Source organism: Lithobates pipiens, unplaced genomic scaffold (assembly GCF_037356315.1).
Source record: "Lithobates pipiens isolate NorthernLeopardFrog02 unplaced genomic scaffold, aLitPip1_a1.2 Scaffold_3, whole genome shotgun sequence".
Taxonomy (NCBI): domain Eukaryota; kingdom Metazoa; phylum Chordata; class Amphibia; order Anura; family Ranidae; genus Lithobates; species Lithobates pipiens.
The window spans coordinates 248,418,984-248,446,663 of NW_027507790.1; the positions used below are offsets into that span (position 1 = coordinate 248,418,984).

Consider the following 27,680-nt stretch of genomic DNA (forward strand, 5'->3'; position numbering starts at 1 on the left):
CCTCTTACCAAGTGCTGTTTAACATCATTTACCATATGTACACTTGCATGGTGGGGCTTGAACCTGGACTCAGGGCACAAGGTACTATTAAGTGCGCAGGCGGCGTTTATCTTCGGAGACTTTTAGCATCTCCTTGTCCTCCGTACTGCGCAAGTGCTGCGCCTGCGCAGTACGGGGTGGACACTATCCGATGGGGGGACAGTTCTCGGTAGAACACCGGGTGGCCAATTATTGTCTGAACATAGAATACAACCTATGAGATGTAGCCACTGTTTGGCAGTGCCAGCAGGTGCCCAAATACAATAAAATTAAAATGAACCTTTAAGCTGCATTCACACCTGAGCGTTTTCAGCTCACGAAACGCTCATAAAAACGCACGAAAAAATGCCCAACAAGCAAAATCCATTCCAATGGTACCTGTTCACATCTGAGTGTTTTGTCACCTGAAGCAAAACGCCTGAAAAACGCCCTGAGCTCAATAAAGAACATGAGTTTCTTTGGGGCAGATTACAGGCGTTTTTCTACCTTTTACATTGGTGACCTGAACAAAATCGTGGCAAAAATCACAGTAAAAACGCATGACTTTGAAATGCTCAGGTGTGAATGTAGCCTTATGCTGGCCATACATTATACAAAAAAAATCGGCCGAACCCATTTTTGAAAGACAAACTTTCGGCCGATGAATCGTTTAGTGGACAGAAATGAATGCATTTTTTTCATATATACCTTTTTTCATATATACCTAGTGCAGGCAGTCCGGATGGAAAACACATTAACCTTTCAACATTTTTTTTTTTCGGTTCAAAAAAAGTCCTTACGATTATTGATTTTGTGCCCATTAACTGGCCGAAAAACAAACGAACTGTCTAAATAAACTAATTTCGAATGATTTTTCGTATAGTGTATGGCCAGCAAAAGGGCTAGTTCACACAACAAAAACAAGGTTTCTGCATGAGCTTTTTTGCCACTTTTTTTTTTTTTTTTTTTTTTTATGCGTCCTAGGTACATTATAGATCCTCCCCCCCCCCCCCCCTTTTTTTTGCCTGTAGGTGCATTCCAATGTGTTTTACCGCATTCCAGTACAGTTCTGTGCAGGAAAAAACGCAGCATGTCCTAATTTTTTACTGGAGCTGGAACACACTGGAAGTGCAAGCATTGGTGTGTCATTAAAAACCATGTAACCTACTTTCTATGCATTTTGGATGCACTGGAACACACGGTGTGAACTAACCCTAAGGCCCCATTCACCCCTGAGCGTAGCGTTTTTCAGGCACCAAGTCCCGCGATTTTTGCCGCAATTTTGTACACCTCAAAAGGTCACCAATGTAAAAAGTAGAAAACCGCCTAAATCTGCCTTAAAAAAAAAAAAAAAAAAAAAAAAAAAAATTACAGAACTTTTTAGCTTCAGGAGTTTTGGAGTGGAGGAGTGGAGAACCATCTCTATAGAGAATAATTGCTTTCGCCCCCCCCCCCCCCCCCCATCCAGCGTTTTGTAGTGTCAGGCTTCAAGCTACAAATTATATTATTACAAAAGCACCTGCTGCCGCCATCGCCGGTAAGGGAACGCGGTAGTGAAATCTTACGGCTTCATGCCGTGTCCCTACTGCGCATGCGCGAGACACTGCTGCGCTCTCCTACTGGCCCGGTGGCAGGGGAAGGAGCAGGGAGCCAAGCTGCTGACGTAATGTGCCGCGGCCCGGTCTCCTGGAAGTGTGGAAGGGTACCTGTCAAAGACAGGTATCTGCCCTACCGAACGGTGCCAAATGTGGCACTGGAGGGGGGGGGGGGGGAGGAGACAAATGAGCGGCAGTTACACTCTGCTTTAAAGTGGAACTAAACCCATGGATTCAGCTCCTCTTTATGTTTCAAAAAACAGTGGCATTCCCGTCACATGTATCGGTCACATTGGTTTTATATGCAAACTGTCATAACTGATCACATGTGCAGCATCATGGCAGTTGAAGATCAAACGGATGCCAAGATGGCAGCTTCCTTGATTGAAAAGGATAGGAGGGTGTAGTTCCACTTTAACCCTGCAGGACCTACAACCAAGTAAGCAGGGGTTAAAAAAATAAAAAAAAATAAATAAAAAAAAAAAATGGGGAGGAAGGTGAAGATCTGCTTTAAATAAAAATCTGCATTTCTAAAGTACAATCTGTTATGACATATGGTATATGGGACACCCATATTTTCTCATTACATACACATACTGGGCTTAAAAATCTCTTATGCCCTGTACACACACACGAGCGAATTTTTCGTCAGAAAAAACTTAAATGGCTCAAGCTTGGCTTGCATACGCACGGTCAAGCAAACGTTCTCGGAACTTTCGACCATCAAGAACGTGGTGATGTACAACACTACGACGAGCCGAGAAAATTAAGTTCAATGCTTCCGAGCATGCATCAAATTGTTTCAGAGCATGTGTAGGAATTTTGCACGTTAGAATTTGTACAGACGATCGGAATTTCCGATCGGAACTTTTTCCGCCCGAAAAATTGAGAACCTGCTCTCAATCTTTTTCTGGACGAAATTCTGCCAAAAGTCCGATGGAGCATACACACGGTCACATTTTCCGACCAACAGCTCTCATCGGACTTTTGCTGGCGGAATTTCCGATCGTGTTTGCGCGGCATAAGAAAGCTTTGCATGGAGCCTCCAAGGACTAAACTGTGCAAAATTCCACTGAAGCCCAACTCATTTTGGTCTTTGCTTTATATTTGGATAGGGATTTCTGTGTGTAGCCCCAGTGGGGGAAAAAAAAAAAATCCCTCCTTTTCAGTCTCCGACATCTAGACAAAATACGGAGGAAGATATTGTCAGTAAGATTAAGATATTCATTAAATTAATCATTTTGGCTTTGGGATGGAAGAGTAGCTTAGTGGTTATTCCTTACAGCACTGAAGTCCAAATCTCTATCCCTTCCACACTCCAAAGACATGCTGGTATTGGTGAATGGGCTGGTGTCCAAATTGGCCCCAGTAGGTGTGTACAAACTGTCTATACATATATCACATTTTACATGCCGGTCTCAGGCCAAGTAATTGGGGAGAGTTGAGAAAAGACCCGGTGACCTACAGTGGTGTGAAAAAGTGTTTGCCCCCTTCCTCATTTCCTGTTCCTTTGCATGTTTGTCACACTTAAGTGTTTCGGAACATCAAACCAATTTAAACAATAGTCAAGGACAACACAAGTAAACACACAAAATGCAATTTGTAAATGAAGGTGTTTATTATTAAAGGTGAAAAAAAATCCAAACCATCATGGCCCTGTGTGAAAAAGTGATTGCCCCCCTTGTTAAAACATACTATAACTGTGGTTGTTCACACCTGAGTTCAATTTCTCTAGCCACACCCAGGCCTGATTATTGACACACCTGTTCACAATCAAGGCATCACTTAAATAGGAGCTGCTTGACACAGTAAGGTCCACCAGAAGATCCTTAAAAGCTACACATCATGCCGAGACCCAAAGAAATTCAGGAACAATTGAGAAAGAAAGTAATTGAGATCTATCAGTCTGGAAAGGGTTATAAAGCCATTTCCAAAGCTTTGGGAATCCAGCGAACCACAGTGAGAGCCATTATCCACAAATGGCGAAGACATGGAACAGTGGTGAACCTTCCCAGGAGTGGCCGGCCGCTCAAAATTACCCCAAGAGCGCAGCGACGACTCATCCAAGAGGTCACAAAAGACCCCACAACAACGTCCAAGGAACTGCAGGCCTCACTTGCCTCAGTTAAGGTCAGCGTTCATGCCTCCACCATCAGGAAAAGACTGGGCAAAAATGACCTGCATGGCAGAGTTCCAAGGAGAAAACCACTGCTGAGCAAAAAGAACATCAAAGCTCGTCTCAATTTCTCCACAACACATCTTGATGATCCCCAAGACTTTTGGGACAACATTCTGTGGACCGATGAGACAAAAGTGGAACTCTTTGGAAGGTGTGTGTCCAAGTATATCTGGCGTAGAAGGAACACTGCATTTCATAAAAAGAACATTATACCAACAGTAAAATATGGTGGTGGTAGTGTGATGGTCTGGGGCTGTTTTGCTGCTTCAGGACCTGGAAGACTTGCCGTGATAAAAGGAACTATGAATTCTGCTGTCTACCAAGAGATCCTGAAGGAGAATGTCCGACCATCTGTTCGTGTACTCAAGCTGAAATGAACTTGGGTTCTGCAGCAGGACAATGATCCTAAACACACCAGCAAGTCCACCACCGAATGGCTGAAGAAAAACAAAATGAAGACTTTGGAGTGGCCTAGCCAAAGTCCTGACCTGAATCCTATTGAGATGTTGTGGTATGACCTTAAAAAGGCCGTTCATGCTCGAAAACCCTCTAATGTAACTGAATCAGGACAATTCTGCAAATATGAGTGGGCCAAAATTCCTCCAGGACGCTGTAAAAGCCTCATTGCACGTTATCGCAAACGCTTGGTTGCAGTTGTTGCTGCTAAGGGTGGCCCAACCAGTTATTAGGTTTAGGGGGCAATCACTTTTTCACACAGGGCCATGATGGTTTGGATTTTTTTTCACCTTTAATAATAAACACCTTAATTTACAAATTGCATTTTGTGTTTACTTGTGTTGTCCTTGACTATTGTTTAAATTGGTTTGATGTTCCGAAACACTTAAGTGTGACAAACATGCAAAGGAACAGGAAATGAGGAAGGGGGCAAACACTTTTTCACACCACTGTACCTTGTAAAAAAAATAAAAAATACAAAATTTGCCAAGAAAATTCCATGAAAAAGGCTTTCAAGCGTGCCAGACATGATACCCAGGGCGCCAGCCTACAGAATCGCAGAGAGCCAGATACGACTGAACAGATATATACATACAATTATTAGATCCTACTCTTAAGGCCACGAGTTTGACAAGGGTGGGCTATTCCCAGGTAAATTCAGTGAAGCTCCTCACCTTGTTGGTCCTTGTACTAAGCAGAAGAGCTTTTCCCTTCTCTTTGGTGTGTACGAAGCGCCGTGCCGCGACGGTGCCCTTTGCCAGGACTCGAAGTCTGGACAGCATTTTGGAAACCTGAGAACAGCAGCAGGAAATGAAAAAAATATTTAAAATTAATAAATCAATGTATATTGTTCATTCTTTAGATCACACAATAATAAAAAAACGGACATTGCAGAGACTGGCAGGTGTGTGGTGAGGTGGAGGCAAAACCCTTACATATACCCAGGCCCCCGGTGATGCACAGCGATGAAACAAATCCTCCTACATAAGTTGTACCTGCTTATCTGCAGTCTTCTCTACAGCCCTTCAAAGTTCAAAATGTATAAAGCTTGTCTGAGCTGTCAGAAAACAGGGGGCAGGGAGCTGAATTTACACTCTGTAGAACTCAGTGGGAGAGCTCTGACAGCTGACTGGAGGGAATTGGAGGAGAGGGGAGGGACACCCCCCCCCCCCATTCCACAACACACGGGAACAAAGCTGTCAATCCCAGGCTGTGTGCTGGAGATCCATCCCCTGTTGTCTTTTTTTCTCTTGGTGTCAAGAAAACCTGTCAGGTAGCAGAGGTAGGAAGCAGCAGAGAGAAATGACACTTAGTGCTCTTAATTGAGACAAGTACACACTATAGAGAGATATACTTTGTTTATATTTCATCTCTATGCATAAGGCTCACTTACTGGTATAAGTAAAAAGTTGCACAATATAATTTAAAGCAGATTTTCTCAATCCTTTCAATGGACTTGGCTCCTCTCCATCCGGCCCATTCTCAAATACATTTTTTTTTTTATAACTTGCTTTTTTTTTTTAGAATAAGTTTCGGCCCGCTTTCCATCCTCTGTCAGTCACCAAGGCGAATGACATCAGTGCCCCCCTGGTGCCTCCTGGGATACACAATGGTCATATCCCAGCAGGCACTGGGAACCCTACATGCCCCCCCTATTCACTAACGGACGCGGTCCTAGCGGCACGTCATCGGGAGGCTGTGCTAGAGCTAGGAAGAGTCGGCGCAGCCGCCTGATGACGTGATACCACTTTAGGACCAAGTATCAATACTTTTTTTATGTCATGTGACAGTGGCACTAATTAATATGCATCACTGATGATGCGTGGACTGTGTCAGTAGTTTTTATTTTACAATTTTATTTTTTACAATATTTTTTTTTTTTTTTTTTAGGGGAGTGGGCCGTGTCGTTGTATTTTTAATTTTATTATTTTTACAATTTAACCTTTTCACTATTTATTACATTTTTTTTTTTTTACATTTTTAATAAGGGGTAGCTCTTCTGAGACAGAGAAAGGGACGGAGGACAGAGATTCACGGGTCCAATCTCGAGACTTGCGCCTGTATACGGCTACACCAACCAGTATACAGGCAGGGAAGAGACCGGCCTCTCCTGTGCTGGACGCCTGACAAATCGGGAAGGCAGCCAATAAGTAAACAGCTCTGCTGTGATAATGTCCTTCCAACAATCCCACAATCCCCGGGCTTCACATCCAAAGTTAATAAAGTAATGAAGAATTCAATAGTTAGTTGGAAGAGTAATAAAATATTAACTTGATCTTCATACGTATTGTTGATTAACATTGAAATCTTAGTTGAACTTTCAGTTTAGGTAGACCTAATAAATTCCAGCTGCATCAAAGCAAAAGAGATGTGCAAAGTCTTACAGTTCTTTAGAAACAAACTACAGCGCGAGTAAAAAAGCCTGTCTCTTGCCAGCATGTTGCGGAAAAGGACCCTTGAATTCTATTTGCAAACCATGGTCTCCCTGCAGATGTCCGATACCCTCTTGCTGGGCCACAGCTAGAGCTCTCCATGAAACAGGGAGTGCAAGCTTTGCTGATTAGAAAGCTCTAGCTTGGACTCAGCATAGGGACCTCTGCAGAGAGACCACTGCTTCCATGCAGATAAAAGGTTTCTTCTCTGCAGCATGCTGGCAAGTGACAGACTTTTCTGACTAGGCTGTGGCTTGCTTCTGAAGAACTGTAAGGCTCCATGCACACTGAAGCTCAAAAAAGCTTTTTCTGGACACCAGATTGCTGGCAGAAAACGCTGGTTGAAAAAACTGCTTTTAACAGCGTTTTGTACTAGCATTTATGAGCGTTTTTAATAAAAATATACAGGGGACACTCCAAAAATCCCACAGCGCATTCCAAACTCCCACAATGCATTGAAAAAAAAATAGAACCCCGAACACTAATTAATGTGCGTTTATCGGAGTTTGTCGTTTTTTGGCGGTGAAAAACGGCACTTTGAACGCAAATTTCTGGCGTTCAGAAAAAAGCCCATAAACTCCACTGCTCATTAAAGCTAAAAAACGCACACATAGGCTAACAGAGTGGAGTTTATGAGCTTTTAAAAAAAACGCCCAAACTCCAATAAACTGCAGTTTATGAGCTCGTGTGCATGGAGCCTTAGATTTTGCACATTATTTGCATTGATGCACCCGGAATATATTATTAAGATTGTGGGTGCTTTCTAAAGAAAATCAACCGTAAGGCTTTGGAAACCATTTTGTTTTACACAAGCTTTTGTCTATATAGAGCAGCCTCTCAACCAGGGTTCCGTGAAAAACACTAAGCCCTTGTACACACGTTCGGAGAATCTGTCGGAATGAGTCCTATCCAGGGGTCAAGTCCTGGGGAAAAAAGTGTGGGAACTCCCACCCAAGATCCACTCCCCCACCAAAAAAAAAAAAAAAAAGATACGCTCATATGCATATATATATTTCACATAAAATACAGTGACTGCAAATGCAACATGCTACAAGAGATGACCAGACTGCGAATGCGACTACAGGAGATGACCAGACTGCGAATGCAACTACAGGAGATGACCAGACTGCGAATGCGACTACAGGAGATGACCAGACTGCGAATGCAACTACAGGAGATAACCAGAGTGCGAATGCGACTACAGGAGATGACCAGACTGCGAATGCGACTACAGGAGATGACCAGACCGGGAATGAGACTACAGGAGATGACCAGACTGCGAATGCGACTACAGGAGATGACCAGACTGCGAATGCGACTACAGGAGATGACCAGACCGGGAATGAGACTACAGGAGATGACCAGTCTGCGAATGCGACTACAGCAGATGACCAGACTGCGAATGCGACTACAGGAGATGACCAGACTGCGAATGCGACTACAGGAGATGATCAGACTGCGAATGTGACTACAGCAGATGACCAGACTGCGAATGCGACTACAGGAGATGACCAGACTGCGAATGCGATTACAGGAGATGACCAGACTGCGAATGTGACTACAGCAGATGACCAGACTGCGAATGCGACTACAGGAGATGACCAGACTGCGAATGCGACTACAGGAGATGACCAGACTGCGAATGCGACTACAGCAGATGACCAGACTGCGAATGCGACTACAGGAGATGACCAGACTGCGAATGCGACTACAGGAGATGATCAGACTGCGAATGTGACTACAGGAGATGACCAGACTGCGAATGCGACTACAGGAGATGACCAGACTGCGAATGCGACTACAGGAGATGACCAGACTGCAAATGCGACTACAGGAGATGATCAGACTGCGAATGTGACTACAGGAGATGACCAGACTGCGAATGCGACTACAGGAGATGACCAGACTGCGACATAGTACAGGAGATGACCAGACCGGGAATGAGACTACAGGAGATGACCAGACTGCGAATGCGACTACAGGAGATGATCAGACTGCGAATGCGACTACAGGAGATGACCAGACTGCGAATGCGACTACAGGAGATGACCAGACTGCGAATGCGACTACAGGAGATGACCAGACTGCGAATGCGACTACAGGAGATGACCAGACTGCGAATGCGACTACAGGAGATGACCAGACTGCGAATGCGACTACAGGAGATGACCAGACTGTGAATGCGACTACAGGAGATGACCAGACTGCGAATGCGACTACAGGAGATGACCAGACTGCGAATGCGACTACAGGAGATGATCAGACTGCGAATGTGACTACAGGAGATGACCAGACTGCGAATGTGACTACAGGAGATGACCAGACTGCGAATGCGACTACAGGAGATGACCAGACTGCGAATGCGACTACAGGAGATGACCAGACTGCGAATGCGACTACAGGAGATGACCAGACTGCGAATGCGACTACAGGAGATGACCAGACTGCGACATAGTACAGGAGATGACCAGACCGGGAATGAGACTACAGGAGATGACCAGACTGCGAATGCGACTACAGGAGATGACCAGACTGCGAATGCGACTACAGGAGATGATCAGACTGCGAATGCGACTACAGGAGATGACCAGACTGCGAATGCGACTACAGGAGATGATCAGACTGCGAATGCGACTACAGGAGATGACCAGACTGCGAATGTGACTACAGGAGATGACCAGACTGCGAATGCGACTACAGGAGATGACCAGACTGTGAATGCGACTACAGGAGATGACCAGACTGCGAATGCGACTACAGGAGATGACCAGACTGCGAATGCGACATACTACAGGAGATGATCAGACTGCGAATGCGACATAGTACAGAAGATGACCAAGTAGCTAGTTTTAAAATTTAAACATGTCCTTAGCCCCTTTATGGCACCTCCTTTACATTCCTGTCCTCACCCCCTTTGTAGAACCCCCCTTCACATTCCTGCCCTGCCTCCCTTTTATATCACCCCTCCTCATTCCTTTCTGTTTCTGATACTTTCCCCCTCCCTCCTTCATAACAATGCCCTCTTCCCTGTCTTACCTTACACAGGACACAGCAGATGACATCGGAAGTGCAGCAAAGGGATGGACAGAGGGCGGGACCTGCCCCAGTTAACTGATTGGTTGATAGAATGCAGAGCAGTTCTATTAACCAATCAGTTAACTGAGCCAGCCCCTGCCCTCCGTGCATCACTGTGCTGCTCTTCCGATGTCAGCACTGTGAAGACAAAGCAGCTAGCAGACTGTGCTAGAGCCTCGGGCGGCTCTGGTCCTGCAAAGGGAACGGCGTTCCTGCTGTGAAAAAAGTGCGGGGACGCCGTTCCCACGCGTTCCCGCAGGACTCGAGCCCTGGTCCTATCGGACCGTATCGTCAGATAATCCGACTGTGTGTGGTATGCATCGGACTGATTCCGTCCGAATCTCCGTCCGACCCAATTCTCCAACATGTTGGAAATATTTCCCGACCAACGGACCTAATCCGATCATGTGTAGAGCATTTTGATCGGACCAAGTGCCACGCATGCTCAGATCAAATTCCTACATCAAAGCTATTGGCTACTAGCCTGAATGTAGTCCCATCGTAACGAAATTACGTCATCACGTTCTGAAAGATCGGATTTTTCGCCAACTTGGCCCGACCGTGTGTATGCAACAGTTTCGGACACAATCCGTCGGACTAAATCCGACGGGCAAAATCCGACGGATTTGGTTGCCAAAATCTCCGACCGTGTGTACGTGGGCTAAGGCTGCTCCAGAGGTTGCTAGGGGTTCCTTGGGCAAGTACCAGTGACACCAATTACCTTTTTACTATTAGGGGTCCTTCTCCACCAGGGTGCCCTTCTCTATTAATCACCTATGTAGCAAAGCACCTCATTAACCAATGTAAGGGGGGCATTTTTCCACTGGGCAAAGGGGTCATTTTTCCACTGGCCACCAAAGTAAGGGGGCATTCTTCCACTGGCCACCAAAGTAAGGGGGCATTCTTCCACTGGCCACCAAAGTAAGGGGGCATTCTTCCACTGGCCACCAAAGTAAGGGCGCATTCTTCCACTGGCCACCAAAGTAAGGGCGCATTCTTCCACTGGCCACCAAAGTAAGGGGGATCCAAGCTACTACCCCCTGTGCAATGTCTGGTGAGCCTGAAGAACACAGCACTCAGCCTATGAACCTCCATGTAATCCATGCAGAAAAGGGAGAAAGGCCGACACCATGGAAGTTGGCTAAAACAGAATTTTATTATGGCATGTGAACAGCAGTCAAAAAAGCCAATCTGTTTTGGCCATCAGCCATGATTAAGGCCTGATGGCCCAAACACGTTAGCTATTTTGACTGCTGTTCAAAGGCATTCCAACGTGATAACAACCCCAAACACACCTCCAAGATGACCACTGCCTTGCTAAAGAAGCTGAGGGTAAAGGTGATGGACTGGCCAAGCATGTCTCCAGACCTAAACCCTATTGAGCATCTGTTGGGCATCCTCAAATGGAAGGTGGAGGAGCACAAGTTCTCCAACATCCACCAGCTCTGTGATGTCATCATGGAGGAGTGGAAGAGGACTCCAGTGGCAACCTGTGAAGCTCTGGTGAACTCCATGCCCAAGAGGGTTAGGGCAGTCCTGGAAAATAATGGTGGCCACACAAAATATTGACACTTAGGGCCCAATTTGGACATTTTCACTTAGGGGTGTACTCACTTTTGTTGCCAGTGGTTTAGACATTACTGGCTGTGTGTTGAGCTATTTTGAGGGGACAGCAAATTTACTCTGTTCTACAAGCTGTACACTCACCACTTTACATTGTAGCAAACTGTCATTTCTTCTGTGTTGTCACATGAAAAGATATGATAAAATATTTACAAAAATTTGAGGGGTGTACTCACTTTTGTGAGATACTGTATATTTTCCTAAATGGGTAGACAACAGTGCCCCTTAGAAAGATATCAGACTGGTTCTGTAACCTTCACATGGTTCCTCCAGTGCCGCCTGTGAGAAAAGGATTTGATATACGACTTCTGAGGATGATGTTGACGATTTGGTTCAGCGAGTCCCTGGTGGGATGTTGTGACATGAAACAAGTGCTGTATACACTGTCATCATCATCATCATCTCTCAGGGCTGATAGAGAACAGAAACCAGCCGAGTCAGGAGACAGGAACATGGTCAGCAGACAGAGATCCTGATGACGAGGTCATCCCCACAAAGCCAGATTGGAACGGCACGTTGTCTATTACCGCTATGTATATCCCTCATGTGACTGGTCCAGAGATTACCATTGAAGACCATCTTCAGGCAAAACTATGAGGGCTGTACTGAAGGGAAAGCAAAAATGGGCATAACTTTTTTTTTTTTTTATGAAAGAGATGCTTCAGCCATAGTTTGAAAAATTAAAAGTCAGCAGCTACAAAAATTGTAGCTGCTGACTTTTAATAAATATACACTCACCTGTCCAGCGGTGTCCTCACCCAGCCAGTGTCCTCACCGAGCTGTCAACCTGCAAGCAGTCACAGCTGGTTGCCCAGGCTTAGTATGCCGGCGCTGGCAACCGGTGTTCTATCGAGAAATGCCCTCCGTTGACGAAACCCCTCCCCCCGATGGATCTGCATATGCAGCGTACCAAACTTCACTCCAGCTGATGTTGATCAGCTGGCGTGATGTCAAACAGAGTGCATGGCAGATCGTCAGAGGCATTTTTCGACCGGGGACCGTATTCGACAGGCACTATTTAAAGCTATGCAAACAGCGGAGGAAGAAGGTACCAGTCAGATTGTGCCTCGCTGTTGCCGGGCAGGTTTTGTCTGTGTTGCAGGGCGGGTTTGGTGTGTTGAATGGCGGGTTTTGCCTGTGTCTAAGGGACGGGTTCCAACACACCCACAACCCGCCCTGCTACAGCGAGGCAAAATCTGGCAACTACATTCACCTGCCGTTTGCATCGCTTTGGATAACGCCTCCGACGATCTGCACGTGCTCTCTCTTGACGTCACGCCCCAGCTTATCAACATATCAGCTGGAGTGACGTTTGGTACTGCGCATGTTTTAACTTCAGTTCTGCTTTAACGTCAATAGTTTGTTTAAATTTCACATTGGTAGACTAACTTTTCCTCTACTATAGTAACTCTTCTTTTTTCCATTGCAGGTAAATACAGCAGAACCTTGAGTTACGAGCAGAATCCGTTCCAGGAGAATGCTTGTAATCCAAAGCACTCGCATATCAATGCGAATTTCCCCATCGAAGTCAATGTAAATGAAGATAATTCGTTCTGCGTTGAATTCTATTACATGCAATACCGCATGTGGCCAGAGGTGGGGGGCGCCAGAGAGTATCAGAAATACTCGGGGACAGCTCGGCTGAACTCGGAAAGCCTTGGAAAGGCTTGGAAACACTCGGGAACTGAGAATTTCCAAACGGCTCCGAACCTTTACGGATGTCTCCGACGCCCCCGCACCTCTGGCCAAATGCGGTACTACACAACCCATTAGCATGAATTCTGCTCGTTTCGCAAGACAATACTAGCAAACGAGTCAGAATTAAAAAAAATAAAAATAAAAAAGTTGCTCGTCTTTCAAAATGCTTGTTAACCACGTTACTTGTAAACCAAGGTTCCACTGTAATAGATTGCAAGCAGAAGCAACAGGTCATCATGGAGTTCTTGATGAAGGAGGGGTGCAGGCTGTCTGACATCCACAGAAGGCTACAGAATGTTTACAAAGACTCCATTGATGGATGCAATGTCTTGTTATTGGTGGCTCTTGTCAATGGTGTCATCTCTGTAAACATTCTGTAGCCTTCGGTGGATGTCCGACAGCCTACACCCCTCCATCAAGAACCGTTGCTTCTGCTTGGAATCCATTTATCTGCAATGAAAAAGGAGAGGAGTTACTATATAGAGAAGGGGTCCTAAAACTTTCTATATAACGGGCTAGTTTACTGTCCTGGCTTTGGAAGGGCCATACTGTGGGAGTAGAAAATTCCCCAGCATCAGTGGCAGTAAACAATGTCCCACCAATGGTTTTAGTGGGAGGTTTAGAGCCCCATTGATGGTATCAGTAGGAGCAAGAGTGTCCCATCATTAGTGTCAGCAGAAACGAACGTGTCCTCATTGGCAGTGTCAGTTGACGGAATAGTGCCCCGTTATTGGCAGTGTCAGTTGACGGAATAGTGCCCCATTATTGGCAGTGTCAGTTGACGGAATAGTGCCCCGTTATTGGCAGTGTCAGTTGACGGAATAGTGCCCCGTTATTGGCAGTGTCAGTTGACGGAATAGTACTCCAAGGGCTGGATAAAGGCAAAGGGCCTGCATTTGGACCCTGGGCCACAGTTTGGAGACCACTGCTATAAAAGAAGAGTTATGCCGCATACACACGATCGGGATTCTCGTCGGAAAAAGCTCCGATGGTTTTTTCATCAGAATTCCGATGGAATTTCGCTCAAACTGTCTTGCCTAAACACGGTCACACCAAATTCCGATGGTCAATAACACTGTGACATACAACACGTTCGACGGCACTATAAAAAGGGAAGTTTAATGCTGCCGAGCATGTGTTGAATTGTTTCCAAGCATGCGTCGGAATTTTGCGTGACGGAATTGCATACACACGATCAAAAAATCAGTTGGAAAAATTAAGAATAGGCTCTCAATCTAAAGACCGTCAGAAATGCCAAACAGAAAAAGACCGATGGGCATCCACACGGTCGGAAAATCAGACGAAAAGCTCCCATCAGACTGTTTCCATCGGAAATTCCAGCCGTGTGTACGCGGCATTACTCTACCAACATGTGACATTTGTACAACCTATGCAAGTTAATAAAAAGTAATGCCTATTAATGCATTACTGTTGACCCTTGTATCTTTGAACAAGAAAAAAGAAAAAGAAAAAAAAACAACAGAGGACAAAAAAAATGTAATATAATGCAGCTTACTAGTCCTTTGATTTTCCAATTTAATTTGTTTAAAAAGTATTGTAGATTGAATAGAGAATAATACATATTTTTTTTTGTCTTTATTTTTACCTGGTAATCCTTTAACTAGCAAGCTAATGCCCGTCTAATGCCCTGTACACACGGTCGGACATTCAGACAACAAAATCCATCGTTTTTTTCCCCCCCCAACGAATTTTGTGCCAAACTTGTGTTGCATACACACGGTCGGACAAAGTTGTCGGAAAATCCGATCGTTCTGAACGAGGCGACGTACAACACGTACGTCGGGACTATAAACGGGCCAGTAGCCAATAGCTGTGGTCTCTTAATTTATTCTGAACATGCGTGGCACTTTGTCCGTCGGAATTGTCTACACACGATCAGAATTTAAATGATCGGATTTTGTCTGAAAATTTTAGATCCAGAACTCAAAACTTTGTGTGTCGAAAATTCAGACGGAAAAAGTCCGATGGAGCCCACATAGGATCGGATTTTCTGACAACACGATCCGATCGCACATTTTCCATCGAAATTCCGACATGTGTGTACAGGGCATATTGTCTACACTCATTCCTCCATTGTGCCTCTGTAGGAAGCCATGGTTGTCATGCAGGCTGGACTTTACACATGCTTGCCTTTGTTTTTCTTTATTACAAGGAAGGTTGATGGGATTAGTAGTTAATACAAGAAATGTTCTTTGTACTTTTGCTGAAAATGCTCTGAGAAAAATAAAATAAAAATAATGAAATGTGTTATATTTTTGTTTTTGGGTTTAGATGAGCTTTAAAAAAAAAATGTATTTCCCAAGCTGTATCTATAGAGGAAATCCATTACGACAAGTAGAAATCACCTTTAGGGCTCGTTCATACATGTGGTTGAGTGGCAGTAAAAAAATTCTGCCATTAAGCTGTGCTTTTACTACCCTCCTTTAGCTGCAGAGGCAGTAGCCCAGGGTGTTCACATGCTGTAGATGTGGCAGGAATTAAATAACCCGCGGCTGGGCTTGCAGTAGTCCGGCATTGTGAATGAGCCCTTAAAGCCAAATGCCCACTGCCAGGTAATCAGGACTGCAAATTCAGTTAAAACAAAACTCCAGCCAAAAATAACAAGCTAAAAATTAAAAACACATATTAACACCTTCCCGTCCGGCCTATAGCAACATGACGGTCGGGCGTTGATCGCCCTTCAGGACAAGCCGTGTGTGCCCCAGGGCGTGCAGCGTGGGGATTCCTCTTCGATCATGGTAAAGAGCCTATGAAGTAGGCTCTGTACCATGTGATTAGCTGTGTCCAATCACAGTGTGAATAGGAAGTGCCAGTTATCGGCACACCTCTCCTCTTGCTGACAGCACCTGAGTAGAGGAGATACAAAATTCGGCTCTGACAGGGGTAGTCTGCACTACACTATACGATGCCCATCAGTGCCTATAAAGGCAGCCCATCAATGCCATCCCTCAGTGCCTCTTCATCACTATCACCTCATCAGTGCCATTAGTGAAGGAGAAAAATTACTTTACAAAATATTATAAACAGAAACAAAGAAACCCCCCCCCCCCCCCCCCTTTACAAAAATGTTTTTTTTTTTTTTTATTTATTTTTTATTTGTTTAGCAAAAAAGAACCCAGTGGTGATTAAATACCACCAAAAGAAAGCTCTGTCTCCGAGACCCCTTTCACACTGAAAGCGTTTTGCAGGCGCTATAGTGTTAAAAATAGCGCCTGCAATCCGCCCTCAAACAGCTGCACCATTGTCTCCAGCGTGAAAGTCCGAGGGCTTTCACACCGGAGCGGTGCGCTGGCAGGACGTCAGGAAAAGTCCCGCCAGCAGCTTCTTTGGAGTGGTGTGTTTACCGCTCCTCCACCACTGCTCCCCATTGAAATCAATGGGGCAGTGAGGCTATACTGCCGGCAAAACGCCGCTATTGCAGTGCATTGCAGGTGGTTTTAACCCTCTCTCGGCCGCAAAATCTGATGGTAAAATGCAGCTAATAATGGCGGCATTTTACCACCGACACTATGGGCGGCACAGTGTGAAAGGGGTTTAAACAATGATAAAAAATATATTTAGGTACAGAATGGCATGACCGCGCAAAGGTCATTCAATGTGCAATAGTGCTGGAAAATGGCCTGGGCAGGAAGGGGGTAAAAGTGCCTGGTATTGCAGTGGTTAACCACTTGCCAACTGCGATAAGATGGCTACAGCGCGGTCATCCAGTTCTGGGAGGGTATCCTCCCAGAACCCCATCTCCTGTGATGTGCATTGGGGACGCTCTGTGACCGCCGTGTCCTTGATGAGCAAACACAGATCGGGGTAAAAAGTCAATAATAGCCGCCCTTTACCATGTGATTAGCTGTGTAATCACAGCTGATCACACAGACTTGCTAGTTATCAGCAGTTCTTTCCCCCATACTGTGTCTGTGTAAAGGAAAGGAGAGCTGATAACCAGTAAGCCTGACTGTACATGCTTTACACCAGGGGTCTCCAACAAAAGGCTAGTTTACTGTCCTAAAGACTTTGAGGGGGCAACACTGAGTGTGAGTAAAAAATGCCCTGGTGTCAATGGGAGTAAAGAATGCCCTAATCACTGGTATTCTTGGGAAGGCTATTGCCCCATTGTTGGTATTAGGTGAAGAAATAGTACCCCATCATTGGTGCATGGGGGGGGGGGGGGGAATAATTCCCCATTGTTGGTATTAGGGGAAGGAAGAGTGCATTATCGTCGGTTGTCAGTGGGATGAATAGGGTACTGCAGCTGGTGTCAGTGCCCATCATTGGCGTCAGCGGTACGAATAGTGCCCTATTGTTGGGATGAGTGATGGGAATTATGCCCCATTGTCGGTGTAGAAGGAATAATGCCTTGTATGATTGTGTGCCAAGGGCCTGTTAAAGGCAAAGGGACACATCCGGTTCCTGGGCTACAGTTGAGACCATTAATTTACACTGATAATCAGGGTATTGATCATCAGTGCCATGATTATCAGTGCAGCCCCATCAGTGCCAATCAGGGCCATCAGTGCAGCCTCATGAGCACCCATCAAGGAAAAATTACTTATTTTCAAAATATTATAAACAGAAACTCTTCAAAACGTTGTCTTTTTTTGTTTGTTTAGCAAATAAAAAAAAGAAAAACCCCACTGGTGAATAAATACCACCAGAAATAAATAAATAAAAAAAATGAAAGAAATTTTATACGGGTGCAATGTTGCATGACCGCGGACTTGTCATTCAAAGTGCAATAGCGCTGAAATCTGAAAATTGGACTGGGCAGGAAGGGGGTGAAAGTGCTCGGTATGTGGCTAAAAGATAAACTCTTCTTTTGCCACAATATTCACCTTCCAAAGGTCACCACTGCAAATATCCCCCAATGTTTTGATTGATAGGTATGGACAAACTCCTGTTGCCAACTGGCAGAAAAACTGACTAGTGGCATCTGATTGGCGAGCGTTTGATATGACTTCCAGTGGAAATGCAGGTTTTACAGTTCTTGGGTTGGGCTGGTTGGCCCCAGAAGCCTACAAAAGACCCCGGGGGCAAGGCGACTGTAGTGCAGATTAGGTGCTTACTGCTTACCATCCCACCCTTTCCAGAATGGACACTGGTGGGCTGGGATGGGCTCATTATCAGCTGGAAAATGACCTGGATAGACTATTATCCCTCAGAATCCTCTGGGCAATGACGGAGATCAGCAGGTTCATCTACATAACAAGGAGCGATTGTTGTGTGTAGGGCACAGATGTAATCAGATCCACCAGGGACCCTCCACAGCTTCATAGACGTGCACACTCCATGTCATCTGGAGCAGGGACAACAGATGGCCCTGGGGGTAGGGAGGATCGGCTTTGTGTTCTGACAAAGACAGAAGTCACCCAGCAGGAAAAAAAGAAAATGGATAAAGCCACCCAAGTTCTAAAAAGGTGTCTACAGTCAGAGGAGAACATTTGCTGGCCGATTGAAAAAACATTTGTGAAGCTTCCAGTAGTCATGGGACAACGGCCGGCTGTGCATGTCGGACCTTGTTTAGTCCATAATGAAGAAAGAAATTCTAAATAAAAACTACTAACGATTCAGTATAAAAGAAAACCCATAGAGAGAAAAAAATAAAAAATCTGCCACTGCATCATCAGGCAAGTTGACTACCCTTACCTCGGACCCACCAAATCCCCTAAATACCCAGAACATTGACACGTGGGGGTGCAGCCTTCCTGACACCAATTAGAGCTCAGTGGTCAGACCCAAGAGCCACGTAGGGGCCAGGGAGAGCAAATTGTACCTGGCTCCTGAAGAACTACCTGAATTTCAAGGAGGTGGATGGCCCTACCACCCAACATCCTTCGATCTTAAAAAAAAAAAATCTAATAAAAATAAATAAATAAATAAATAAAAATCGTAGGAGCTGGGCAATTGTTGGCTGAACAAGACTTGCATCCAATCAGGTGAAGCCACCGTTTGGGTATTCTGACAGCCGTGGTCCTGACTGCCAGTACACTACTAGAGGCCCGTGTATCTAAAGAGGCAGTGACCGAGGGCGTACATATGCTTTGCAGCTGCAATTAAACCTACTGTTGCTTTTTGATGTGCTCTACCACCCGCTGATCGCGACACATTCAAGTGGATGAGGCTGCTCTGCAAGCGCCCCACAACCTGGTGCAATGTGCATAGCTGCAGAGCGCTAGTAAGGGATTCAAGAGGTTTAAGCAGGCGGTGAGAAGGTGACACTCCTCACAGCCTGTCAAAAACCTCTGAAAGCGTTCCGAGAGCGTGGATCACATTTCAGAGGAGCGTCAGTCCCCGCCGTCCATGTGAATGAGCCCAAAACTGCACAAACCTGCACATGCTCAGTGTGCATTCTCTCACCTGGTTACAGCCTACTAAGAGCAGAAGGAGGGAGCATGGCACATGTGTGTATTTCTGGATGAGGGAGGATCAAGTTTTTTTCCGGTGTCTTACCGAGAAAGTTCCACCGGTGGATAAAGACCCCCCTCTACTGCACATGAGCTGCGTTTGCGCATCACGAACGACTACGGAGCCGGCAAAAGTCTCAGAAGATGAACAGCTGATCGTCAGCTCTACACGGAGCCTGCGCACTACATTCTGCCCTATGTCCAGGTTCAAGCCCCACCATCCAAGCAGATACAGAGTCAGAATATTAATATGCCGAGCGCAGCAAGGCCCTGCCCGAAGCATGGTGAGCGAAGGGAGCCCGCGAGGGGACCTGTTACAGGCGCTGTGTACAGCTGACGCACAGGTGTTCGGCTTGCGCAGTAAAAAGGGGGCGATTATCCACTTGATGGGGGGGGGGGGGGGGTGGAGGTATGGGTTGGGACTGTCTCGGCAGAACACCGGCAATGATGGAGGTGCAAGGTGATTGCTCTACCTCGTCTCCAAAGCCACACATGCGCAGTGTGCTCACCCTCTTGTCAAAGCAGTACCAATGGTGCAGCAAGGGAACCGAGAGCCGCAGGTTCGCTGTGCATGTGCAGATTTGTGGATAAGAAAAAGCGTCCATTCCCCATTTGTTCCTGTAATGATGGCGCACAGCATGCTGGTATTAAACCCAAAACCTGAAATGCAATGCAGGTCAGGAATGTGTGCATAATTGCAAGCGTTCCCAACTCGCACAGAAAACTTGCTGCTTTTTAGCAAATGCACAGAGGCGACACGGATTCCATTAGATGCATTTTTTTTTTTTTTTTTTTTTTTTTTAAGTTCAGGGGACTTCTTTCCTGGCATTGCTCGCTGGTACAGCAGCCCATTCAAATAAATGGGCTTCTGTACCCATGGCGTGCACATGCAAACGCACACACATACAGTGCCTTGAAAAAATATTAAATACCCCTTGAAATTTTCCACATTTAGAGGGTTCTTTACTGTAAAAGCGACAAGATGTGGAAGTCCCTTTCACAGGTGGTGGTCTCAGCGAGGAGCATCGATAGTTTCAAGAAACTATTAGATAAGCACCTGAACGACTGCAACATACAGGGATATACAATGCAATACTGACATATAATCACACATAGGTTGGACTTGATGGACTTGTGTCTTTTTTTAAACCTCACCTACTATGCAACTATGTTACAACCAAAAATGTAAATGTATTTTATTGGGATTTTATGTGAAGGACCAACACAAAGTGGCACATAATTGTGAAGTGGAAGGAAAATGATAAATGTTTTACAAATAAATATGTGAAAAGCGTGACGTGTATTTGTATTCAGCCCCCTTTACTCTGATGCCCCTAACTAAAATCTAGTGGAACCAATTGCCTTCAGAAGTCACCTAATTAGTAAATAAGAGTCCTCCTGTGCATAATTTAATCCCAGTATAAATACAGTTGTTCTGTGAAGCCCTCAGAGGTTTGTTAGAGAACCTTAGTAAAGAAACAACATCATAAAGGTCAAGGAACACACCAGACAGGTCAGGGATAAAGTTGTAGAGAAGTTTAAAGTGGGGTTAGGTTATATAAAAATATCCCAAGCTTTGAACATCCATGAAGCACTGTTCAATCCATCATCCGAAAATGGAAAGAGTATGGCACAACTGCAAACCTACCAAGACATGGCCGTCCACCTAAACTGACAGGCCGGCCAAGGAGAGCATTAATCAGAGAAGCAGCCAAGAGGTCCATGGGAACTCTGGAGGAGCTGCAGAGATCCACAGCTCAGGTGGGAGAATCTGTCCACAGGACAACTATTAGTCGTGCACTCCACAAATCTGACCTTTATGGAAGAGTGGCAAGAAGAAAGACATTGTTGAAAGAAAGCCATATGAAGTCCCGTTTGCAGTTTGCGAGAAGCCATGTGGGGGACACATGTGTGGAAGGTGCTCTGGTCAGATGAGACCAAAATGTTACTTTTTGGCCTAAAAGCAAAATGCTATGTGTGGCGGAAAACTAACACTGCACATCACCCTGAACACACCATCCCCACCGTGAAACATGGTGGTGGCAGAATCATGTTGTGGGGATGCTTTTCTACAGCAGGGACAGGGAAGATGGTTAAAGTTGATGGGAAGATGGATGGAGCCAAATACAGGGCAATCTTAGAAGAAAACCTGTTAGATTCTGCAAAAGACTTGAGACTGGGGTGGAGGTTCACCTTCCAGCAGGACAACAACCCTAAACATACAGCCAGAGCTACAATGGAATGGTTTAGATTAAAGCATATTCATGTGTTAGAATGGCCCAGTCAAAGTCCAGACCTAAATCCAATCGAGAATCTGTGGCAAGACTTGAAAATTGCTGATCACAGACACTCTCCATCCAATCTGACAGAGCTTGGGATATTTTGCAAAGAAAAACGTGCAAAAATGTCCCTCTCTAGATGTGCAAAGCTGGTAGAGACATCCCCAAAAAGACTTGTAGCTTTAATTGCAGTGAAAGGCGGTTCTACAAAGTATTGACTCCGGGGGGCTGAATACAAATACACATCACACTTTTCAGATATTTGTATAAAAAAAAAAAAAAAAAAAAAAACACATTTGTAAAATTGCCTTCCACTTCGTGTTGGTCTATCAAATAAAATCCATTTAGGTTTTTGGTTGTAACATGATGAAATGTGGAAAATGTCAAGGGGTATGAATACTTTTTCAAGGCACTGTATGTGAACCTAGCCTAACTGCTACATCTGCAAGACAGCTTGTTCTGTTGGGAAAAAATAAAATAAAAAAAAACACACACACACACACCAAATCACCAGGTGAAAATAAAGCCTAAAAAATAAAATGAATGCAGCTATCGCATCTAAGAATTGGTAAGCTGCAATGTAATAAAGGTTTGCTTCTGGTCTTAATAAGGGTGTCCCATCCTCAATGACATCCAGGACGGAGCACAGACACGGCGCTGGCTGGACAGGGGAAAGGGGCGTTTATCCCACCCCAGAAAATCATTGGTGAAGTCCAGCTGTGTAGAGTAAATTGAAGTCATGTACTCCACCACCTTATATGGTAGAAGAAGTTATTTTATCCCTGCAGAGCTCCTTATTGAAAGCAGATGACCTGAGAGCTTCCCGACTTATCAGTAGAGAAATGTAATCCACTTACATAACCGAGAGACAATCTGTCTGAATCCCAAAAAAAAAAAAAGTCAAAACTGGCATACAGTATCTCACAAAAGTGAGTACACCCCTCACATTTTGGTAAATATTTTATTCTATCTTTTCATGTGACAACACTGAAGAAATGACACTTTGCTACAATGTAAAGTAGTGAGTGTACAGCTTGTATATCAGTGTAAATTTGCTGTCCCATCAAAATAACTCAACACACAGCCATTAATGTCTAAACCGCTGGCAACAAAAGTGAGTAAACCCCTACCTGAAAATGTCCAAATCGGGCCCAATTAGCCATTTTCCCTCCCCGGTGTCATGTGACTCGTTAAGTGTTACAAGGTCTCAGGTGTGAATGGGGAGCAGGTGTGTTAAATTTGGTGTTATCACTCTCACCCTCTCATACTGGTCACTGGAAGTTAAACATGGCACCTCATGGCAAAGAACTCTGAGGATCTGAAAAAAAATTATTGTTATCCTACATAAAGATGGTCTAGGCTATAAGATGATTGCCAAGACCCTGAAACTGAGCTGCAGCACAGTGGCCAAGACCATACAGCAGTTTACCAGGACAGGTTCCACTCAGAACAGGCCTCACCATGGTTGACCAAAGAAGTTGAGTGCACATGCTCAGCATCATATCCAGAGGTTGTCTTTGGGAAATAGACATATGAGTGCTTCCAGCATTGCTGCGGAGGTTGAAGGGGTGGGAGGTCAGCCTGTCAGTGCTCAGACCATACGCCGCACACTGCATCAAATTGGTCTGCATGGCTGTCGTCCCAGAAGGAAGCCTCTTCTAAAGATGATGCATAAACCCGCAAAGTTTGCAATTACTGTAGTAGCGGAAACTACTACAGTGATTCTCTGCTTCCACAGGGATCCCACAGGTATGGCATATGCATAGTTACATTGGTCCAAGCTGGATCAATGCAACTATGCCATAAAATCCTTACCTGGAATTCAACTTTAGCTTACCTGTGTGCCCCACCGTTCTGTTCATGTGCCAGGGCCCTCTGCTTCCTAGTATGGGGGGGGGGGGGGGGTGACCTTCCTCCCAGGATACAGTGCTTAGGGGCCAATCACCAGGCCCCAACGCTGTTACATTATAGAGGGGTAAAATTTACCATGTGTAAGGTCCAACGAAGACCAACAGGTCAACGGAAGGAGAAATATATACATTTTCTTAATTTCCAAATGTGTCCTATTCACGCCATAACGTTGCGTTGTGCTAAAATGCAAAATGTCGGACATCAGCATACATTAAGATGCGACTAATATGCGTGTAAATATACATGCAATTTAGCGCAAGTCGGTGTGAATTGGTCCTTAGACAGGCAGACAAAGCGGTGGGAAAACACAGGAAGGCAAGTATTAGTGGGGGGACCCCGCATAGAGAGCCTATCATTTAAAAAAATTCTTCCCTTCAGTCTTGCGCAGTTGTACAGGCTCCATTCCTGTAATCTCACTGCACATTGTGAGCTTCTCACAGTATGCATTAGAAGCCGGAGCAAGTCAGAGCCTGCCACATTTTCTGTCTGGAAGATGTCCATCAACTAGCTCTTTCCTCCTCAGCTTTTCTGTCCCTGGCTTGTCCTTTTCATTCATTGGAGTTCTGTACAATGTATGTACACCAAAAAAAAAAAAAAAATCTGTAAAGAATAAATGCTTCTACTGTATTTACCACCTTACACAAAAAATAAATAAATAAAAAAGGGGGGGGATTGCTACTTGGCAAGCTGGATTATAGCACTGACCAGGAACCGTTACTTCCGCACAGTAGTTGGATCTTACATACAATGGCTTCAGGCTTGGCCCCAGTTCCTTGTTTCAACATTCTTGTGAAATAGATCAGAGACTTTTTACTTTAGAGATATTTAGGAAGTCTTGAATGACGCTCACATCTGTACACTCGCCCTTTGCTAAGCCAGCAAAACTGACCAGAGTTCCCAAAATGTTCTTTAGCTACAAATGGTTAAAAGCGTAGCTAAACCCAAAAGCAAAAAATGGAATATACTGAAGCTAAACAGTCCTAGATGTGGTGGCTGCAATGGAGTGGTTTTCATTTCTTTAGGCTTTCTTCCCCCCTTATTTTCACCTGGTGATTCTGTAAATAACAATTCGTCTCCTTATATGGTCTACACTCGTGGACATTTCCAGTTGGGTTCACTGGTGGTTCCTGTAGGTTCAATCGGTGGACACTTCCACCAGTGTCCTGAAGGTCCCAGAGGCACTGTGATGACATCATGACATGGGGTGGCATCAAGAACGGTAGGTCACTAAATAACCCCCCCCCCCTTAGATAATTGCCCCATATATATCAAACACTTCTTTTCTGGACTGCCAAATAGCTGATGCTTCTTTCGGGAGCCCACATTGCTGCCTGGTGGCACAGACATTTCCCCTTGGGTTCACGGGTGGTTCCTGAAGGTTTCTTCAGTGGACATCAGCATCCTGAAGGCCCCACTTGTGTCCTATAGGCCCCAATGGCATGCCAAAAGGTCCCAAAGGCAGTGTGATGACACAATGACATGGGGTGTGGACAAGACCTGTACGTCACTAAATAACCCCCCCCCCTTTAGATATTTGCCCCATTCATTTTGAAAAAAAAAATAATAATAATAATAATAATAATAATAATCTAAATGGCCCAACTACCTCTCTTTTCTGGAATGCAGAGTGGGAAATGCTACTTTGGGAGCCCATGTTGCTGCCTGGTGACATGGACATTTCCCTTTGGGTTCATGGGTGGTTCTTAAAGGTTCAGTCAGTGGACACTTCCACCAGCATCTTGATGGTCCCACCGGCATCCTGGAGGCCCCATGATGCCTCAAAGGTCCCACCAGCTTCCTGAGGGTCCCAAAGGCAATGTGATGACCTCATTACCTGGGGTGACAGCAAGACTGGTAGCCAGTAAGCCCAGACTGCAGGGGTGGATAACTGGTCTTTATGTGGAGGGTCACTTTACACTGGACTCCACTGAACAAAGATGGCCTTAGGAAAGGTTATTTTATTTTTAAACAAATATTGAACTGTTGGGAGTGCGGTAAGCGGGAGATAGGAGATAAGCTTGCAACAATTTAAAATTACTGTCCAACACAAGACATGGCGTGAAAGGTAGATTATGCTTTTAAAGAGAAGCTTCACCTCTTCTGCCCCTGCCACCTCTTCAATGCCGCCATCTCCAAATATCTTGCATGTGCGCAAATGCGACAAGTATTTCAGACCTAGCAGAGACCCACAACATGCCTGCATCCGCGTGGGGTATTCCCATGCATGCGCACAAATGCCACTGCTATCTGGGATTGTATAGAGACCCCAGGATGTGTGGGATTGTTCAGGAATCCCCTGCACACATATAGGCAAGCTGTGCTCCCCTACCAGTTTCCAAATACCTGGCAGAGAGCATACTGCACTGTCTGTGCATGCGTGGAATCTCGAAACGTGCACATTAAAAAAAAAAATAGTTCCTGGGATGTGCGAGATGGACATCCAAGGAGGCATCTGGGGCCCCTAGGCAATTCTCACCTAGGCAAGGACGTGCACAAAACAAAACCAAACAAAAAAAAAAAAAGACAAGACGAACGACAAAATGTTTTCACAATCTGTAAGAGGAAGTGACCTGGAAAAGAAAAGTTATTTGAATGGGTGAAGATTCTCTTTAAGGGTCCAGAAAATGAACGCAACGCGTTTTAACGCACCGTGTACCACACCAACCAGCAAGAATAGGCAAAAATTGGTCCTTATGGTGGTAGAACCACCAGGTTTGTTTTTCTCTCTTTAAAATAGACAACTATTGACTGGTCAGGAGGAACATGTGTGAGGCGGCAGATGGACCTGTGATAAGATGTGACAGATGGAGGCCACACAGCTCCACAGGAAGTGCTGGCCTGGTCGGAGGTCATAGATAATGAGGGGGGGGGGCGACATGTTTCAGCACCACTGGAGAGATAGATATAGATCCTGGTCTGACACCATACAAATACATTTCCTAATTGTGTCAGAGCTGGGGCACAGTGCCCACACAACACTGGCCCCTCTCAAGGGGTCACTAAGAGGCCCTATTGCATTTGTAGGATTAGTACGTTTCAGAACCCATGTGTACAAATTCATAGAGAGCATTAAAAAGGGACAGTTCACCCCAACCAAAGACTTCCTATGCAGGTAAGGGGCGCCTGTAGGTAAAAACAAACTGTGCAGTAGAAAAATGTCCTTGTCCTGGTGTCATACCTCCCAACTGTCCCTGATTTGGAGCAATGTCCCTCTATCCCTCATTTTGGTCTGATCTATATAGATGTATATAAAATGCACTTTTTATCTATCAAAAAGTGTTTTCCAGTACTTAACCTTTCATCTGATTTCTAAATTGCTGCATTTGTAAAAAATTCCAAAAGCCAATATAAAGGAATAATATTGGGGAAAAAAAAGCACTTGTGGGTTTAATCAATCTCGTTTTTTTGTACAATTCTCCTTTAAGGGGGCGTGGCAAGGGGTGTGTCCTATGCCTGCATACTTTTTCTGATAGGTGTCCCTCATTCCCATCTCATAAAGTTGGGAGGTATGCTGGTGTAGGCCGCTTACGTTCCTCCTGAAGCCTGCCTGAAAAACTCCCGGAGATGGTGTCCCCAAGTCTTACCTTGTTGCTAGGATGTTGCTAAGTAACTCCCAGCTGTCACCCCCCCACCATCACAGGAGAGAGCTTTCAAGAAGCCCCCCCCCCCCCGCACGTACCCAGTTCACTATCTTCTACAACGCAGAATCATTGAGCTCAAAGCTACGGTGATGGGGGAGAGAAAGCACACAGGTGGGTTTGAATTGAAGAAAAAGCTCACCGTTTTTGATGGTGGGGATGAGCAGTAACAGATGGGAGGTCTTGGCAACCTCCTATCAACAGGACAGTATGGGAGGGACGCCAATCCTGGGAGTTTTTTGGTCAGGCTTCAGGAGATATGTAAATTTCCTTTACCTATAGCAAGGGCATTATTCAACTTTGGTCAGAGAACAGGTGAAGCTAGGGCCGGCCATACACAGTGCAAATTTCTTTTCTGCA

General features: G+C 45.2%; 1 protein-coding gene across 1 annotated transcript in view; it reads right to left on the reverse strand.

The window, feature by feature from the left end:
• Positions 1–27,680, reverse strand: part of ME2 (malic enzyme 2) — a gene marked incomplete in the record, with an annotated part of 93,461 nt that overhangs the window by 62,256 nt on the left and 3,525 nt on the right. The window contains 1 exon segment of the mRNA XM_077463004.1: positions 4,923–5,039. Coding sequence (XP_077319130.1) covers positions 4,923–5,030 — 108 coding nt within the window.